This window comes from Galeopterus variegatus, unplaced genomic scaffold, assembly GCF_000696425.1.
Source record: "Galeopterus variegatus unplaced genomic scaffold, G_variegatus-3.0.2 Scaffold3472, whole genome shotgun sequence".
Classification (NCBI taxonomy): domain Eukaryota; kingdom Metazoa; phylum Chordata; class Mammalia; order Dermoptera; family Cynocephalidae; genus Galeopterus; species Galeopterus variegatus.
Genome location: NW_007729583.1, coordinates 90,217 through 106,956, shown reverse-complemented (window position 1 = coordinate 106,956; position 16,740 = coordinate 90,217). Strand labels below are relative to the sequence as shown.

Below are 16,740 nucleotides of genomic sequence, written 5' to 3'. Positions count from 1 at the left end.
CATCAAGAGAGCAGAGGGTGGATAGCAGAGGGAGACAGAGATTTAAAAGGGTTGGTGGGCCCGAAAAAGGGGGGGGGGGGGCGTGCTGCTCTGTGGGATCAGGTCAATAATTGGTGCAGCTGTGGTGGGTAGGGGTGACTAGTCAAGATGGGAGGTAACTCCAGGCAGGAGTGGAAGGGTTTCTTTGTCTGGGAAACCACGAGGTAGGCGGTTTCTTTAAGGAAACCATGAGGTAGGGAAAAAGACTGGCTGCCATTTTGTACTCAATATGGCCCCGGTCGCATCCTTGATGACGTCAGTCGCATCCAAGGTGATGAGACCATGTCCAAAATGGTGCTGGTCACGTCCGTGATGATGTTAGTTGTGTCCAAGGTGACGTGACCGCATCCAAGATGGCATGAACTGTGTCCAAGATGGTGCGGGCCACGTCCAAGATCTATCTTAAATTATTTTTATATAAATCACTTTGATATTCACAAAATGTTTTCTTATCTGATTATTTATTTGTTTTCAGAGTTTCCAAAGACTTAAGGAATTATAAGGATGTAAATTTTGGATTGTAATTACATTTTTTTAGTATTTTTAATGCATAATATAAATTAAGGAAATTACAACTTCAATCCTAGTATGGTAGTCTCTGGACTGTATTTCCTAGTTGTTTGCCTAATAAAACTACTGGATCCGTTCAGTAATGTAAAATACCTAACAGTTATCCCCACAGTGCTAACAGCTGTTAATTTGCTATTTCAATACTTGTCCCTCAAAGAGGAAGAGTAATGTATTGGAATAAACAGTAACAACAAATGAATTGTAGTTTGCATGAGAACGGAGTGGGTAACCACTGATTTCCAATAGTGTACAATAATGCCATGAAATTACCTCAGTAATTATATCAGTAAGTCTTGATATCCTAGTTTTTGGGGTTTTTTTGGCATCCGCCTTTATGCCACCTTTTTGAGAGTTTACTCCATTTAAAAGATCTTGAGTAAGTTTGCGTGATTTACAGATAAGGTGAAATGAAAACAGAAATCATTTATCAGTAGATGGTATTCATTTATTCAGCTAACATCAAAGTCAGGGCCAGCTTTCTGGGTGTGTGACCATGTACTTGTACAACATCCTGCTCTTGAAAGGGCCCCTCACTTAGATGGCACCTGCACTAGCTCTAATGCTGTGCTGTCACTGTCTTGAAATTCTTAATAATTATTTAACATGTGGCCTTGCATTTTTATTTTGTATCGGGCCCTGTAATTTATGTAGGCAGTCCTAGTCAAGATATAGATAGATAAATATGTATATAGATAGATAGACAATATTATATCCCAAATGGACGGACTGACAGTCTGACGTGATTCAGGCTGTCAATCTTCCTGCACATTCTACCTGTGTGGAATATGCAGGGTTAAAGGCAAAGGCAGAAAATCAGGGAAAATTCAAAAGACAGCCCACCTTAGGTTAAATGTAAGAGATAAGGCAAAAGATAAATTCAGGTCTCCTGAGAACAGTCAGATTATGTGAAATAAAATCAAGCAAAAATCCAAACTCCTTACCATGGCCCCTGGCCCATAAGACCCTGGGTAATCTAGACCCTGCCTACTTCTCTAACCTCATCTCCTACCACTCTCTCCCCATTCATCATGTTCCAGCCACACTTCTTTCTGTTCTGTGAACACTCCAAGTTTGTCTTGCTGTCTGAGACCTTTCCTCTGCCTGAAGTGTTTTGTCCCTCAGTTTTTCTCATGGCTAACTTATTATTTGGGTCCTAGGTAGAGCACCACTACTCAGTCTAAATCAGCACTGCTTTGGCCAATCACATTTGATATCACTTTTCAGTATCTGAAATCTAGTTCATTTCATTGTTTCCTTTTTTATTGTTTTTCTCCCACTACTAGAATGTAAATGCCATAAGAGCAGGGATCTTGGCTTGTTCACCATAATATCTCAAGCATTTAGTACAGTGCCTGCACATGACTGTGCTGAGTAGATGAATATATGAATGAAAGCAAGCAGAAGGCATTGAGATAACATAAGGAAATTTTTGAGAGCAGTGAGCTGTTGTGCTGATGAAGATTTCACGTTTCGAAGCCTAAAATTCCTTCTTTGAAACAGTTTTCTGGTGTTGCCCATAGGGTTGGGCTGTGCTTTACAGGCGGATACTTATACTTCCACCCCCAAGACAAATGAGCAGCATTCCTGAGCTTCTTAGATTCTTGAAAGAAAAAAAAAAAAAAAACATTCAGGAGCAAAGGAGAATATTGCCTTTGGGTACGAAATAAAGGAAATAGTAAAATAACTCTTCGATCGTTTATATAGTGGTTTCCTGGAACTCTCATGTTATTTAAAGAGGATCAGTTCAGTTGAGTAATGTTTAGCCCAGGGAAGGGAGTCATTCCTGTTTTTGCCAATGTTCTTAAACAACCCTAGGGCTATATAAATAAGCTGATGCCATCTTGAAGAATCTCTGATATGATAAGGTATACAAGTTGCCACAGTTTCCAAATGCTGTGATTTTTACGTGTCTTCAAGAATAATACTGAATCTATAGGTCTAACTTTACAACAAGAAATATTTATACTTTTAACGTTAGCTCTAGTGAATCAATAAGTAGTAGTCATTTTATAGTTGTCAGTCCAGTCTTAGAATTCAGACAGATTATTTATTGGGTAGGCACAATCATCATGCCACTGTCTTTTCTTGAAATGACTTTAATGTGAAATGTTTCTACACTAGTACCCTTTTTTCTCTCCTCTAATCCCTCCCAAATGACTAGACTGCAGGCTACCAGACTAATCTTAAAGGTGCATGGACATTTTAAAAAGAAAATCCTCCCCTCAGAAAACATTGGGGAGCTTGTAGTTTTAATAATCCTGGTGTGAAATTATTGATTTTTAGAGCCAAAAAAGAAATTTTAAAGATCACTTGATGAATGATTTTGTCATTCTACACATGAAGAAACTGGGGAGCTGGGTGATTAAATGCATGCTCAAAGTCACATGGCTAGTGATCGGCAGAAATGGAACTCAAACCTGTAGACCAGCGCTCTTCTTGATGCATCACACTTCTAAGTTTAAAACCAGTGGCAAGGAAAATTTTGAATTTTTCTTTTGAAACAGACAATAGGTGGTTAATTTCAGAAGAAAGTAACATTAAATGCAGTTTGTATTATGAGTTTCTTTGCTATGAGTCTTCCTTTTTAAATTATAGCAGGAAAAAAGTGTATCTTATTTGTTTTTACTGCCTGTCAATTTGCTCAGAAAGGAGTAGCCTTAAAAAATTGTTTATAGGGGGTAGTCAGTTTTGGGGGGAGAACACAAGTTCTACGTTGTTTTCTCTTTCAAATTGCAAAATTGGTAGATACCTTAGCAAACAGAGATTAAAGAAGAGAATGACATAAAAGGAAAATTACATTAAAGGGGACACCACTAGAAGGAACTCACTTTAAATACTAGATTCCAAGAAGGGAGATCCAAACCTGATAACTTTTTTGATATTTTTTCTTCTTTATTAAAATAATATATCAAAGTATATATCCTTGTTGCGAATCAATCAGAAAATAAATAATTTAAAGAAGAAAAGTTTTAAAAACATTAAATAAAAACCTAATTCAAATTATCAGTTATTATTGTTTACATTTTAATGTATATTCTTCCTTAAGTGTAATTTTGAAAGATGGAATTATTCTATATATTCTATTTTTACCTTGCTCTTGTTTTTCAGCTAGATCTATTTTGATGACTACATAGCATTGTTTTATATTGGTATACTGTAAATTACTTAACCAATTATTAGTTTTTACATGATTAGGTTGTTTCTAATGTTTTGTAATTAGTTACTATTCTGTGATGTTACTCAGAAAGTAACATATTTTTTTTGTATTTGCTGGATCAACCCTTGCCACCGGTAGAGTATTAAAATAAATCTAGTTATCCTACCTTTGGTAGACAAACCCTGGATTTAGATTTTCCATCATTATTGATATCCTGTCTTCCCAGATGCCCCTAATTAAAATGTTTTTTTCTCCCACTTTTTTATTTTTTCATTATTGATATCCTGTCTTCCCAGATGCCCCTAATTAAAATGTTTTTTTCTCCCACTTTTTAATTTTTTTTTTATTTTTTTATTTATTTATTTATTTATTTTTTTAAAGATGACCGGTAAGGGGATCTTAACCCTCGACTTGGTGTTGTCAGCACCACGCTCACCCAGTGAGCGAACCGGCCATCCCTATATGGGATCCGAACCCGTGGCCTTGGTGTTATCAGCACCGCACTCTACCGAGTGAGCCACAGGCCGGCCCTCCCACTTTTTTAACCCTCTTTTTCTTGTTGTTCATAATTGTTTATTAAATGTGCTAAATTTTCATTTTCAAGGGATATTTTATAAGCCATGCTTGCCTATGTTTCTTAGATACTTGTGACCTCAGCCGTATCTTCCTCTTTTGAACTTAAAAATCAAGATGTGACCAATATGTCCTTATTGCTCTGTCTGGAATCTGGTTACTTTGTATAGGAAAGAATAACTAAAAAAAATAAAAATTAAAAGTTAAATCTCTCCTTTACCCTTGGAAAGACTAACAGTGCTCTCTGAGTAAAAGCCTCCTTGCATTTCTTCCTTTTTTCTTTTTCTTTTTTTTTTTTATTCCCTCTCCACTTGTTAAGGAACAGACTCAACAGAGAAGTGGTCAGCACTCAGAGGGTTGGAGAGTCAGGTATTTTATTATGCCAGTGGGTCCAGATGAGCTAACACTCGAAGACCTGGGCCCTGAGTTTAGGTCTTACAGGGTTTATATAGGTGGACTCCTCTGGGTTCTGTGAGTTTTGTTTTCTCAGCATTCACTTAGCTAGTACAGTAGTAAGTTTTGTTTTCTCAGAATTCATGCGGCTGCTGCAATAGCTAATGCAATAAGCAAGCACGGTTACGGTAGCAAGAGTGCGAGCAGTTGATTACCAGTGAGGCTAATGTGATAAGCAGGTACTATCTGAAAGCAAAACAAGCTACTGAAAGAATTAATTTTACATCTTCTCAACATACTAATATAAGCCTAGGCCCTCACACTCAACATGAACTAAAGATCCCCAGTCACTTGGTTAAGATAATAACATGGATCTTCAGAGACCTCTAAATGCTCTGACAAAGCACCTTACTCATGATCTTTTTAGAATTGTTATTACTATTTATATGAAGAGACTGAGTTTAGTATTAAACCAACAAATCTCTCCTTCACTGGTATCACACTTTGTTCTTTTTCTCTCTTCTTCTGATGATCTTTTCACTTTAGACAAACATCTAAAAGACATTAGTGTTCCTTGACTTCACAGCTTGTTAAGTACTCTGAAGTAAATATAAAAATATTTTGGCAAAGAGGGATGGGAATTAGGCTCTTGCTTACTAAGCTCTTATTAATCTATTCTAGGTTTATTATTTTAATCTTTACAATGACAACTTAATAAATCTTCTAATTAATAACATAATAAGCAGGGGGTGGTGTGTTAGTGTGTGTGTGTTGAAGTGTTAAGATATATTTGGATGTAAACCAGCATATTGCAGTTACACAATTTTTAACAGAAATCTAACATGAATTTGCCTGTTTCTCCTTTAGTTGGTTTATTTGTAATATTTTTAAATGAATACATTTAATCAAGCAGTAGAATTTGGGGTGGGAGGGCAAAATTATTTTCTAGAAGATACTACACTTAAGGCTTTCTGAAAAAGTTTTTGTCATTTACAAAATAATGGATTTTAAAAAGGCTTTAAATTAATAACAATAAAAGAAAGATAAAATACCTAGGTGTTAACTAAATGAAAAATGTGCAAAACCAATATGAAGACAACTTTAAAACACAAAAGTTCACAAAAGAAGACTTGAACTATACCAAGTTCCTGGATAGGAAGACTCAAAATAACATAAAGACACCAATACTTCTTCAATTAATCTGTAAATTGAATATGATTCCCAAACAAATAGCAGGTTTGTTTTTTAAACAAGATAAAGAGATTTTGAAGTTAATGTGTAAAAATAGACAACCAAAAACAACCAGGGAAACTTGGTTAAAAAAAGAACAATGAGAGGAGATTGGTCATACCATATATAAAAACATATTATAAAGACTCAATAAATAAAATAGAATGGCATTGGTGCACAAATAAACAGACTAACCAAAGGACCAGAATAAATGTTACTAAAGTACAACCCAGTACTTATGGGATTTGGTATATGATAGAGGTTGCATTTCAGATCAGTGGGGAAAAGAAGGATTATTTAATAAATGTGTTTGAGACAACTGGATGATCTTGGGGAAAAAATATGAGTTATACTGTATGTACACTAGGGTGAATTGCAAATGGATCAAAGATTTTCAAATGAAACTGTAAATGTACTAGAAGAAAATATGAGAGAGTTCTTTATAACTTTGGAGAGGGCAAGGAGTTGCTAAGTTGACCTAAAACCCAGAAATCAAAAAATTGATAAATTTAGCCACAAACTTTTGCATAACAACAAAAAAACATAACCAAGAACAAAAGGGGGGAAATATATTTGCAATTCTAAACTTCCTAGGATTTAAGAACTCATAGAAACTGAAAAGAAAAAAAAAACTGAATAGAAAAATTGGCAAAACATATGAAAACACAGTTTACATAAAAGGAGAGACTAAATTGTTCTTAAAGCATTAAAACAAAAACAAAAACAACTAAGCCTCACTCAGACTTTCTTAAGATACTGTTTTCATCAAGACTGGCAATAATCCAAAAGTTATGTGGTATATATATGGAGTATGCATAAAGCAAATGTACTTCACAGGGCCTGGTTTTCCAAAGCCTTGCAGTTTCAAATATTGACCTTGCAAAGGATAAGAAATTTTTCCCAGGCTACAGTCTCTGTTGTAAGATAAAGAATTGTAACACAGCAAGGTTGCTGGCTCAAAGACAGACAGGTTACTGATTGATATGTAAAGATACTGGGAAATTGCTGTAAGAAGAGAATGTTTGCTAAAATCAAGCTTTTGTTAGTGGATCGACTTAATTGCATTATAGAATGTCATCTTACTGAATGTTACCAGCTTCTATTGTTAAACTATACTTAGCAAAAACGCCACCTATGTTCTCTTCCTGTAACTTCCTGGTCTGGAGAATAAATGTGGGAAGAGAACCCCAATTCATGGTTAATTTCCCAAATGGAAGGAATGCCTCTCTCTTGAGGGTTCTGGGAGATTAACCCCTTTTCGGGGCTTCTCACTACTCAGAAGAGATGGGCTTTGAGTAATCTTTGGCGGCTCCATCACCAAGGGGAAAAGGGGTGACAAATCTGTGGGAGACAAAGCAACATATATACTATGATGGTAAGAATTTGGAGTAGCAGGCATTGTTATTGGTAGGATTATTCGTAAGTTAGTAAATTAGTACAACTCTGAGGGCAATTTGGCAATGTCTATCAATTTCATTATGGTATTATGGTAATTTCATTAAGTTAATATTTACTACAAATTCTGGCAGGAGAAATTTTTATACCTTTCCCTTTTATTTTCTCTATTTTGGGTCTACTAAAGAGAATTAGTTTTAGAAAGTGTTGAATGTCATGTCTCTGAGAATATAAACTAAGTCTTATTCAAACACATTATGCATGTTGGGCAGATTTTTATGATAAGATTTCAGATTATATGAGATGAAAACTGGTTTAATAAAATCATTAGTGAAGAGGTTTATATATCAAAGTCAAGTTCTAATCAAAGTATTCTGGAATAGATTCATCTCGTAAAACAAGGTTTTTTTCTTCAGTGTTTCTGTTTTTGCTGACCTAACCTTTTATCCTATGTGACTCACCAAACTAGAAAAATGATACATTTTCCTTGAATGCACATATTTTTAGTAAAAGAGCAGAATATTTTCCTTCTGTGTCATTCATTAATGTGAATTTTGGGGGGGGGAAATGTGTGTGTTTGTGTGCGAATGTATAACATTACTAGCACCTCTGTTGATTGAGGGCCTTGCAAGTTTGTGTAAAAGAAAGGGAAGGGACAGGCATTTATGATGTTTAAGGATATGACAATGGATATATTGTTCATTAAGAAAAAAAAAAGGTTTGCTGTTTGTATAGATAGGGTTAAACCCATTTCTGTTACTGTAAAAAAAAAAAACTTAATTAATAGTGTCATCTTCATATAAAAGAGGTAGCATATTACTTATGTTAACACTCTCTCATCCTACACTTTTGGAGAGTGAAGTTTTCCACATAAATTAATTTCCCAGCATGCTGTAGTAAAAAAAGCTTGGGTTTGGAGCCAGGAAGAACTGGATTCAAATTTGACTTTATCACTAGCCTGTGACAGTGGCCAAGTGACATGACTTAGTTTTCTTTTATATAAAATTGGGTTAATAATACCTGCCTTGTGGGGCTCCTGTGGGAAGAAAATCCTCTCACATGGTGCCTGGCTGTACTGGTTAATGAACGACCCCTCCTTCTGGGTTTGGAGGCCTTCCTCCACCCTCCTTTAGCTCCTTGCGCATACCACTGTCAGAGCACTTCACACCCTCTGATGTCTGTTTATTTGATTATCTCTGGGGATGGACTCTGCTTCTTATCTCATCTCTAGCACTTAGGACACTGCCAGGCCTGTTAGGTGGATGGAATAATTTAATTTTATTTTAATACTTTAAAGTAGAAATATTTTTTGAATATCTTAACTATAACGTATTGAATCTGTTGTAGAAATTTAGTGTTGACGCATCCATTAGACTTGGATATGTTCCAAGAGGACCTGGGGACCGTGGGCCCAGTTAGGACAAATCACCACTAGATGGGGATCTTATTCACTCTGGCATCAGTGGAAAGACTGCTCAGTTTTTTACATCTCCCTTTGAGCTCAGTGTTACTATTGTTACCTTAATATGAGGAGATGTCAAGAGTTTAGGTAACTTTTGTAATGCCATATGACTAGCACACAGCAGTATTGCTATTTGAACTAAATGTTTTTTATGTCTAGTGCATTTTCCACGATATTAAATAAGTTCATTTGGAATACTTAGCATAGTATGTGACACACAGTGCCACTAAATGGTAGTTACTATTATTATTGTTATAGCAAAACTTTCTACCTTGAGGTTTGACAATCTGCCCAATGCATGCATTATTATAGCAATCTGTAATGAGCTTATGCAAACTTACTTTTAGAATTGAACTCTCTTCCATGGCTATATCAATCTTGTGGACAACTGCAGTGACTTTTGACTCTGAGTCACTACTAGTCAAAGCCTTAGGATTTTAAACTCTTCCCTCAAGTCACCCCTCTTTTCCTCGTGGGGTACTGAGTAATTTTCTTGCTTCGTGGCTGCTGGACTTTGGCTGCTGTCAGTGTTGTTGCTTGGTGGCTTCATTTCTCTGGGTGCCGTTGAGCTGCATGCTTCCACTGTTCCTGTTGCTTGCAACTGCTGTAGCTGTGAAAGTTAAAATATGTTTTTTTAACATCCAGGCCAGTGAGAACAACTCTGTTAGGCTCCCAAAAGGTAGTTAGCTTTCTTTTCGGAGGTCCATTCAATTCATACAGTGGTTGGAGAAGAGATAGAATGATCCTTTTGATTTTAGTTCTCTGCCTCAGAACTTCCTAGAACTTTGGATTTCTAAGTCCACAACCTCTCTGGAATTCTGCAAGATGGCTTTTGCCTGCATCTGTTTCCTAGACCAGAATTTTGCTGTGAATCAGCTGCTGTCATGCTGAGATATTGATTCCTTCAGCTTCTTGGAGGATGTCACCTCTGTTTACCCCAGTTCAGCATATAAATATTACCATTTTCTTTATTTTATTTTATTTTATTTTTTGTCCTTTTTGAGACTGGCCGCACCCTGCTCAGCCAGTGAGCGCTGTGAGCGCACTGGTCATCCCTATATAGGATCCGAACCCGCGGCGGGAGCGCCACGGGCTCGGCCCTAAATATTACCATTTTCTATGTGTGTGCTCAAACTTAAAAGTGTTTAAGAAGTACTGCCCTAGGTGGCAGCTTCTTTAGTCCTCTTTTATCAATTATCACTCCACTGTTTACTTTCTATGTTCCAGAAACTTGTTGACAGTATACATCTGATTGTTCTTCTCTTTTCCTATTTACTATTTACATTATTAATTTTTACAGTTTGTAACCCTTTACTCTCATACCAGTGGGTTCTTGGGAGGGACAGAAAATATGTGCAGGTCAAGATGCCATTTTTAACTGAAAATCAGGTTTTGGGTTTTTAAAAAATTAAACTTCATTAAGGAATAATTGATTTACAACAAACAACAGATCTTTAAAACTGAGGCAGGATAGAAGAGGGACGGGCCCCAGGGAGGCTGCTCATGAATATTCAGGCAGAATCAGCACTAACCACTTCCTTGCTTTGTAGTAAACCCATAATGAGCTGACAACAGCTTAACCACACAACTAGTCAGCATGCTACACCTGGAACTTTGCGATTTATGAACAAGAAACTAATATCAGGAAAAACCGCAGCACCTGCGCATTAGGAGTAATGCCCCACTGTGCATGTCCAGAAAACTTCAGAAACTCAGGGACTCATGACAGGAAGCTGATACAACCTCGTATCAGCCTGTTAGGCCTTAATTACCCTAGATCCTCCCCCATGGCCGAATATTCCTCACCTTAGGACAGAGGAAAACCTCCACCCCAAAGTAACATATAAACCCTTCCGTTAAAGAATCCACAGTGCATTCTTCCTTCTGGAAGACGCCTGCGCACTCTCCTGCAAATATTTTGTTTTGCATTAAAGCTCTGTTTTTCGAATGTTTCGACTGTCTGTCCCTCTTCCTTGACTTTCATTGTATGGGTGCTCACTGCAATGCAGGGCCCTCTTGGTCCGTGAAAGGTATATCTTCATGGTTTGACCAAGAACCTAAAAAATGCAGTCTAGTAACAATGTGAGACAATTTGGTACATTTCAACATGTGTATCTGTTTGTGAAACCATTGCTACAATGAAGATACCTACTATACTTATGAAGAAACTGAGGCTTGGAGAAGCCGAAAAGATGAAATCAGAACCCAGATCTCAGGTCTCAAGTTCCATGCTGTAGGCGCTACACCCCGAGTTCTAGCTGGAAAAACAGTGAAAAACACACTCTCTCTCAAATCTAGTTACTCACTTCTTCAGTAAAAGAGTTGTGCTAACGGATGCTAATGGCTTTTTCAACTTTAAATTCCTTTGCTTCATTTATATTTCTTATGCAGAGGTGGTAAACCTCTGTTCTAATACAGTGTGTTTTAATTAAATGAAATTGCACTATTCTCTGTAATTTTCACAGTGGAGCTATCCAAGACATTACAATCATATTGTTTTCTTTTCATAGGCAAGTGTTTAAGAAGCTTATGGAGCAATATGAGGCAAAGTAATATAGGATCTGCAGGAAGTCCCTCAAGAAAATTGGTGAGACAATAAAGATTTCTGTTTTCTTCAAGCGTATAATATATTTATTTTTCTGAATATAAACTTCATAGCTTTATGCTCACAAGAAACGTTTTCTTCAATCTTTTGTGATTATGTGATATTTAAGCTTACCAATCGTGGAAGCTATAATAGTTACTTAAGCTTAACTGTATTCACTTTGCCAGAGAATGCGGATTTTATGAAGATACAGATATTCATAATGATATAGACCTATCTAGAGAGCTGTCTTTATATTTCTCAGATGTTATCATCAATGACTAAAATGCTATAGCCCAAAATATATAAAATACATCTAACACCTATACAAAGGCATATATTGTATTATAACCTATACAAAGTTATAATCAGATTTGACTGTTCTAAGACCTGACAATTTGTTTTCTAATTCTCCAATCTTAGGAAAAGAAGATTTTATAGACTCTTCATCAAGATCTTCATTTATACATCTGTTACATCCAAGGCTGCTGTGGTGAAATCATGAGTAAAAATACATCTGCTGTAGTATCATCCAGTCTACTTGAAAAGTAATTTTAAATTAAGTGTAATATGTTTTGAAATATCATAGTTTGAGATGTATAGACTGTTAATGAACATTTGGTTGGAAGTCTTTTATAGCTGGCTATCTAATGTGGTCTAAGAAAGCAGTAATGAGTAATGAGTAAAATAATACATTGAATTACCTTTTGATGTAAATCAATGTATGGACACAATCATCATTCTCTTTAAAATTATTTGTAGAGATTGCTTTTCTTTTAAATTTGATTTTATTTTTTGAACATCTAAAATGTTTTATAATTTCAGTATAAAGATTACGTAATGTAAGATTAGCTTTTGCTGACTAATAAACTGCCCCAAAGTGCTTTAAAACAGTAAGCATCTGTTCTTTCCTGTGATTCGGTGGATTGGCTGAGCAGTTCGCAGTTCTGCTCTGCTGTGTGGCTGAGATCTTTTTAGCTTGGTCTCTCATCCTTCAACAGGCTAGCTCAGGCTTTTTCATGGTAGTGAATGGTTCCTAATGACAAGCACAAAGTTTTTCAAATGTCTATTTTTCTCATGTTTGCTGGTGTCCCATTGGCAAAATCAATTCATATAGCCAAGTCCAAATTCAAGGAGTGGAGATGTAGACTTTACTTTTAAGGAAGTGAGCAACAAAGTCACATTACCAAGGGGCATGCACACAAGGATTGGAGGAATTAGTAGCCATTTTGCAAATACATGATATACATTTAACAAGTTATATTCGGAGAAGTCCTACTCTTATTCTTCTCCTTCACTCTGTGCCCTCATTCCTCCTATAGATAACCATTTTTATTCTTCTTCTTAGTGCTTCTTTTTGCATAAGCAAATGCATATAAATATAAATATACGTACATATATGTTCACATAATATATCTATTTGGATTCCACTTCCAAGAATATTCTTTAGTAGAAGGTAGCATATTATATACACATACTGCTTTGACCTTGCCTTTTTGTCTTAACTTAAAATTATGTCATGGTGATCACCTCGTATCAGTTTATAAAGACCTTTGTTCCTTATTATAAGTGCATAGTATCCTATCCTGTGGATGTGCTTTAAATGGCCACAAACGTGTCTTTTAAAGTTACTTACCTAATTCATTAAATTATTTGGCTTTGGAATTTTTCAGTGTAGTGTAATAATCAGCTGAAAGCAATTCTCTTCAGTCACCATTAATAAATCTTTAAATTTAATTAATATTTCAAAAGTATTTTTCTTTGTTCTACTCCAAAGAAAGAACCATTATTGCTGTAAATTCTTTTATGTCTTGGTTGTTTTATAGAGAAAATTAAAAATACAGGTAAGAAAATCCATTTGATTGCTTTTATATCACCAAACTTTTTAAAATGTAGTTACTAGTAGGTACTAAATATTTTAGGTTGTCTAGATTTAAGAATTTGATTTAACAAGTAGTTTAAAGAAAAAAATGGTACAGATCTCTAGCTTAACCTGTGAGTGCTAATTTACTTTATTTTAGGGATCCTGCCTTTCAAATGATTACAGTTACCAGGGAAACAGGCCTTGGCTTGAAGATCCTAGGAGGAATTAACCGAAATGAAGGTCCTTTGGTATATATTCAGGAAATTATTCCCGGAGGAGACTGTTATAAGGTAAAAATAACTCCCCTAACAAAAGACAAAAACAAAACCCACTAGTGGTGAGGTTTGTTTTTCTACTTTATCAGTAAATTCTTAGTATTAACTGAATGTCCACTGTGACCATATCTCATGAGAGATACAAAAGGACTGGAAGATAGACGTTTAGCCTTAAAGAGCTTTAACCTAGCAAATGAATAGGTTCTTCATATACAAAAATAACACATATTTCGGTGTCTAACTAAGGTTATATACATCTTTATTATATTCTGTTCAACTTTTACCCTAAGTCTAGTTGAAAGAAATTATATTTGAAGACGTTATCTGTCTCATACTCCTGAGTTTTCATTAAGTTGGATCAGTTGAACTTGAGCTACTTTCATTTAGCCTTTCCTAAATGCAAAACTACCCAAACAAAAACAGCAAACAAAATCTACTTACTTCTGAATTTACATTAATTTTTGTTTTTTTTTTAATTATATCACTCAGTTGCCCACATGAGAAGTTAGAGTTAGACCAGAATGTCCTTTTTTTTTTTTCACTTTAGTTGTTAGGAAGCTCAGACCCAAATTTGAAACACAACCCCAGCAACTTGGTTAAGGAACTGGGTACTATATCTGCATTCTCATTTCTCTTGGATTTCATTTGCTACTTCTGTTTTACTAGTGTGATTATATGAAGGGTCTTCAAAAAGTTCATGGAAAGGTTTGTATTATCTTTTAATTCTATTTTTCCACAAACTTTTTGAATTACCCTCTTATATGTCATTTGTTGAAAATTGCCTCCAGTTCTTTTTGAAGAGATATGGGATATAAAGAATTTAACAAAATATTCTATCAATATCAGGTTATATAGCATGAGAAAGAATCCTCTTATTAAGTTTGTTCTTATCATCCTTGTTGTTTTGGTTAAATAAATAGTTTTACTCTTACTCTCCCCCCTTCGATCCCCAACAGCTGTAAAGACTTGTTTAGCAAGTAGTTTATCTACTCAAATGGATTTTTTTTTCCTTGTTAGTTTCATCAAAAATTCCAACATAGTCGCAATTATTTTAATTGTTTCAGGCTTGCTCAGATAATAAGGCATCTTCCAAATATACTTTCCAAGTTTAAGTATTATGTAATACGTTTAAGACATTATAATGAAATAAATATTTGGCTATCAAATTTAAATTATTAACCTAATAAGAATATATTTAAATGTTAAACAAAAATGAGTTTTTTCTTCTAAGAATTAAGATGTTTAGTACTACTTTAGTTTTTAAGCTGAGGGGTGTGTGTGTGTGTGTGTGTATTCAGTATAGCTAAGTTATTTCTAGACTGTACTTGATATAATGCAATAATAGGTAAAGGTACCCAACAAATAAGAATTTTCTTTTAAGACAGGCTTTAATTTATGCTTTATTATTACCATGAAAAATATTTGCAGTTAGAGTTATAAGTTGACAGTAGTGGTGCTGAAGGACTCTTTATCTGCTGTCAGTGTTAGCAGTCTAAGTAATTATACCTCTAATATATATACTTTTTTCTTGTTGGCTTTCTTAGAATTTCATTTAAAAGAATATTAAAAAGCAAGGGGGTTAATGAGAATGAGAAATTTGTTATTGGACACAAAGAATGATTATGTATAGTAATGATAAATAAGCTATCCTGATTTGACCATCACATATTGTACACAGCTATTGATAGTTAACTTTGTACCCCACAAATATGTATAATCATTTATGCTTTCATAAAAATAAAAAAATAGTCACACACACAGAAAACCCTTCAATATTCTCTATTTACCACTAGAGGGCAGCACAGAGCTATTAATGTTCTTTGATTATACCTGGTCCTGTCCAACAGAAGAAAACAGCCAAAATATAGAAAGATGTAGGAGGAGAAGAATAAGTAATTTTCCAGTGCTTACATTTATTTTTGAATATTTTCTCAGGATGGAGAGCTATATGCATATTTATTCTGCAAATACAAAATGGATGCAATTTTATTTTTAATTTTTTTATTATTAATAATACACTTCTGTGTTCTAAGTACTGTTTTAGGTATGTCAATAAATTCATAATGTGCACAACATTTATGCATAGTAAGTGTATTCAAAGACTAGGAAACAGGCTCATAATGTTATCCTTATTAAGTTGCTGAATTGAACAACTGTTAATAAATGCATATGAGTGCTTTAACTTGCTATAATTTTGTTGTAAATTATGTCTCAGAATTAACAATGTAAGCAATCTCAGACTTATAGATTGATTATATTCCTTTCATGTCCCAAACTTCCCAAAGTGTAAGGGATTATTGGAATTCAAAAAGGAATTTTCTTTAATTATGGTTAGCTACCCCCCACCTCAAATGTTTTTCTCCTGGAAAATATGGGAATACAAGAATGGTTCAATAGAACCAGAATATCATGTTTCTTTGAAAAATATATTCAGAGTTCAAACTTGGAATATCATGAACTCATTTTTTTTCCAGTTCAAGTAGGAAAGAAGATAAGATTCTCCCAGTTCTAAGAGATAAAGGCAGCATATAGGTTTAGAACAAATGCACTGGTTACTGAGTTAAGAAAATATAAGAACTTGGAGACCCTTTTACCCTATTACCTAGTCTCATATCAGTCTGGAGTCCTCAACATTTCAACATTAGAACTTTTCTCTGGCTGAGATACTCTTTTAAGCTTCATACCTCCATATGTAATTCCCCGATCAACATTTCCACTTGGATCTCTTAAAGTCACCTCAAACTCAACATTTCTGAGACAGAATCCATGCTATTCACATCACGCTCTTGTCTGCTTATTATTTCCCAAACAGGGCTTCTTCCAGTCTTCCAGATCTTGATGAATGACACCTTTTTCAATTGTACAAAGTCAGAAATCCTAACAGCTTCCTAACTACTTTCTCTCCCATATCAACCATATGCAGTTTATTAGCACATTCTGTCGACTTTTTTGCTCTCTAAATATCTCTTGAACCCATCAGTCTCCTTGATTTCCATTCTCATTGGCATAGCTTAAACTATCATCACTTTATATCAGCCCTCTCAATATCTTTGTCTGCTGTTATGCACTGTGCCTATTTCCCTCCCAAACTCTTTCTAATACTTGGTTGCCTACAAGGCTCTATATAGTGTGGTTCCTGCCCTCCACTTTTCTGGCTCTCCATCTCTATGTTTTCGGAAAGACATTTTCCCAGTTCCT

At 35.1% G+C, this 16,740-nt stretch overlaps 1 protein-coding gene across 1 annotated transcript in view; it reads left to right on the top strand.

Annotated features, from left to right (window-relative positions):
* STXBP4 (syntaxin binding protein 4) overlaps window positions 1-16,740 on the top strand; it is a gene marked incomplete at its 3' end in the record, with an annotated part of 112,783 nt that overhangs the window by 14,741 nt on the left and 81,302 nt on the right. Inside the window, exons 2-4 of the mRNA XM_008585150.1 lie at window positions 11,330-11,406; window positions 11,827-11,951; window positions 13,425-13,557. Of these exons, the coding sequence (XP_008583372.1) occupies window positions 11,905-11,951; window positions 13,425-13,557 (180 nt within the window). The remainder of the gene's footprint in view (window positions 1-11,329; window positions 11,407-11,826; window positions 11,952-13,424; window positions 13,558-16,740) is intronic.